This window comes from Chaetura pelagica, unplaced genomic scaffold, assembly GCF_000747805.2.
Source record: "Chaetura pelagica isolate M959 unplaced genomic scaffold, ChaPel_1.0 scaffold354, whole genome shotgun sequence".
NCBI lineage: Eukaryota > Metazoa > Chordata > Aves > Apodiformes > Apodidae > Chaetura > Chaetura pelagica.
In genome coordinates, this window is record NW_009953299.1 from 1451072 (window position 1) to 1454430 (window position 3359).

Below are 3359 nucleotides of genomic sequence, written 5' to 3' on the forward strand. Positions count from 1 at the left end.
ATATAGGGGGCTGTTTCTAAATCTCTAGGGAGCTATTTCTTAATGCAGACTACAGCACTATGAAATAGCTGAAAAGATGTAACATCTGAGATCCTGAAGTATTTAAATTAGCTGATAAGTATACGCAGTATTTAAGTTTTATTTTATTTTCCATTGCATAGCATAATAAACTGAGAGGCCATATAACAGATCATTAGCATACAATAAGCTTTCCTCCTGGAATGTCAAGCCATTCATTGCAAATGAAGGTTATTATGTTTTCAAATGAGCAGCAATTAAAAAGGAGACAAAACGCTGAAAATACACAGGCAGATTGGGTAACAGCACTCGGCTGGGTTACACGGGGTGTGTCAGGCACAGAAAGAGCCGAAGCACTTGCCCATGCAGTTGCTACGACTGAAAATGAGAAGGCAGAGCTGGGCGGGAGCTCAGTCTGCCACTGCCTGCCGCTGTTTCACATTCAGAGAGGGGAAGACCATCGCCTGCCTAGCAGGGTTCTCTGAAAGCCTCCTTCAAAGTAAGCAGCGAACTTAGGCATTACAAAGTAATGTCTTGGATTCAGCATTGGAATTAAAAATAGCCCAGAGGTATGGTTTCCCTGTCCCTTTTCTGCTGTGGGCTGTTCACCCCTGCCTCGGGTGTGTTTGGATAGCAGTTGTGGATGACTTCTTCCCCCAGGCTCCTGGTGGCATGTGGCTATTTACAGTGGCATTATGCTGGTGGTGATAAACAATCACTAGCCAGACAGTAGCCAAGGCTTCTGAATCAAATGTTGTAGGCCCTCACCCTTTGCATCCTCTTGGCACATTCACTTACTCAAAGTACCGAGAAACTCTGCACTTGGTCACAGCCCAGCATCACTAATAGATCTAAGTTCTCATTGCCAAATGGCACGGTCTGTTCATACATTTTAAACTACGTTGTGGTCCAAAGACCATGGAAACTAATGGGCTGATGATCAGTAACTTAAGTAGGGGTGGAACAAGCTTGCACTTTGAAAAATAACTCATCAGAAAACAAAACACATGACATGAAGACAAGTCAGCCTAACCCAATCCTATCTGTTCCAGGAATTCAGAGGCAGCTATTTATCTGAGGAACTGCAACAGTCTGAATTTGGACGAACACCCACATCAAACAATGGCTTATTTACTGCTGCTGTCAGCCTGAAGGAAGCAATGTGAACTCTCAGGAAAGCCTCTAACTTTGATGTAATTCCCCAGAATTCCCTGTCCACCTCCATCTGGAACATCAAGCCTTTAAGCAAGCTGTTCCCTGAGAAGCAGAAAGAGGCATCTGCTCTCCCCCAGTTTGGTGTCCTGTAACCCACTGCACTATAACCCACACAATAATACACACAGGTCCCTGAGACCTGATGCCCCCAAGTGTTGAGGCTGTGGAGCAGGCAGAGGGGTGTCCCACGGCAGCCCTCCTCTCCCCCATGGCCAAAGGCACCTTCTCAGCCTGCTTCTGGGTGGGGGGAGACCCTGGTTTGGGGCTGGGCGATCATGGGCAGCATGGAGGAGAAGGATGATGCTGGTCTCCCATCTTCCCTTCCACAAGGAACAGAAACAGCATTATGTAGCAAATCACAATTTAAGAGAAGGTAGGAATCCTCGCCACAAGTACAAGCTGAGACGCTTGTCAAAGTACCTTGATCGCATTTGAGAGAAACCACAAATAATGAGCAGAAAGAAGTGTGCTGAGTAAGTCATAGAAACCCACGTATTGATTCAGTTACAGGATATAAATTGTATATGAATGGAAGCAGAGTGGAGTGTCTGCAATGCCTGAACTTCCATTTCATGCTTGTGCAGCCAGAGGTGGTAGTCTGTAGCCACGTCTGGGCTACTGATGAACTGAGCTCATCAGAACATTTCAGTGAATCATTTTTCCCACACTGAAATATTTCACTGCTTCTGAACAAATTTTCAGCAGTTGGGTTTCTGATGTACTCCTGAGACTCACTTATCACTTCCAGGGGCAGAAGGAATGCTTAGCAGGCACTGCAAGCAGGCTTCCCACCTGGAAATGGACTTTGGGACACGGCTTGTTTCAGGAATATATTTAAAGGTTTTTCTTTGCTTCCAGTACAATGTGAGATGAAATAAAGTAAAATCTCTAGAGGCTGTTGTGGAAAAGGGTTGTCTTTCTCTGTATGGTTTCAGGAATACAAGAGGTACCCTGCAAAATGCTAAGAGCAGAATTCTGCAAAGCAACTTTGATCCCTTCTGAGCACAGCAGACGAGATTGCACTGTCTGAATTAATTCAAGATTTACAATTGCACAGCACAGAGCTGCCACTGCTCTGTCTCAGGGGCATTTTCATACAAATGAGGCCACCACTGATGATAGGGTCAGATGTTTTGCTCTGTGCGACTCTGATCATCCTGTTACCATATCTGCACACGGAGCATCAGCCCTGAGTGGAAAATTCCTCAGTGCAGGATGGCCACCACAGAGGTTTCCAGGCCACATCCTCAGGCATTATTCTGCACTCATCCTCAGGACTGTTAACACCTGACATGTGCTAAAAGGATCTCAGGATGCTGTAACCCAGTAACCCACCTGATTCTCTGAGTTGGGAGTAACAACAGACACATTTAGAGCAAGCAGATCCCCTCCTGGGTTTCTTCACCAGGTCCAACGATCTAACCCCGACAGGGTGATGAGAGTCTGCAAATTGTAGTTGCCCACACACCCATCTCAGAGCACTGCTGCTCATAAATTAATGCAGAACAGTATCTCTATTCCTCTTTCAAACACCTGCCAAAGGTGGAAAAGTCCACTGGGAAAACAGATGACAGACTGCTCCTGGCAGTGCCTAGGAGCACATGTCTGAGCTGCTGCACTGATCCCTGATGCACCCAGACATGGGCCTGGGCACCAATGCCACTGCTCACACCCCCCTGGGTTGCCCAGAGCCCCTTTGCCTGTGCCGATGGCTGGGTGCAGCAGTTCCTGGGCTGATATGCCCATGTCACAGCTCACGTCCCCAGGTGAGGTCCAAAGTACCTGTGAGTGGAGCAGTGCACCCTCATGCCCCTAATGCACCCTCGTCCGGCCTGAAGCGTCTACACCTGGGCTTGACGGTGCCCTGCACAGGTGGACGAACCCACACCTGGCCCAAAGCACTGCGATGGGGCTGAAGCACCCACGCCTGGGCCAGAGCCACCTGTGTGCTCACAGCACTGAGCAGGGGCTGAATCCCCCTCTGTGGCTGATGCTCCTTGTGCTGTGCCAGCTCCCTGTGCGGCCGAGGCCCCCGGAGCGCCGTGCGCCTCACCTGGCAGAGCAGGTCCTGCAGGTGCCCGGCGCAGGCGGCGTAGCGGGGCCCGTCGAGGCGGGCGCTGAGGCGG

At 49.2% G+C, this 3359-nt stretch overlaps 1 protein-coding gene across 1 annotated transcript in view; it reads right to left on the reverse strand.

Annotated features, from left to right (window-relative positions):
- HHIPL1 (HHIP-like 1) overlaps positions 1-3359 on the reverse strand; it is a 47738-nt gene that overhangs the window by 16729 nt on the left and 27650 nt on the right. The window contains exon 2 of the mRNA XM_009998033.1: positions 3287-3350. Within this exon, the coding sequence (XP_009996335.1) occupies positions 3287-3350 (64 nt within the window). The remainder of the gene's footprint in view (positions 1-3286; positions 3351-3359) is intronic.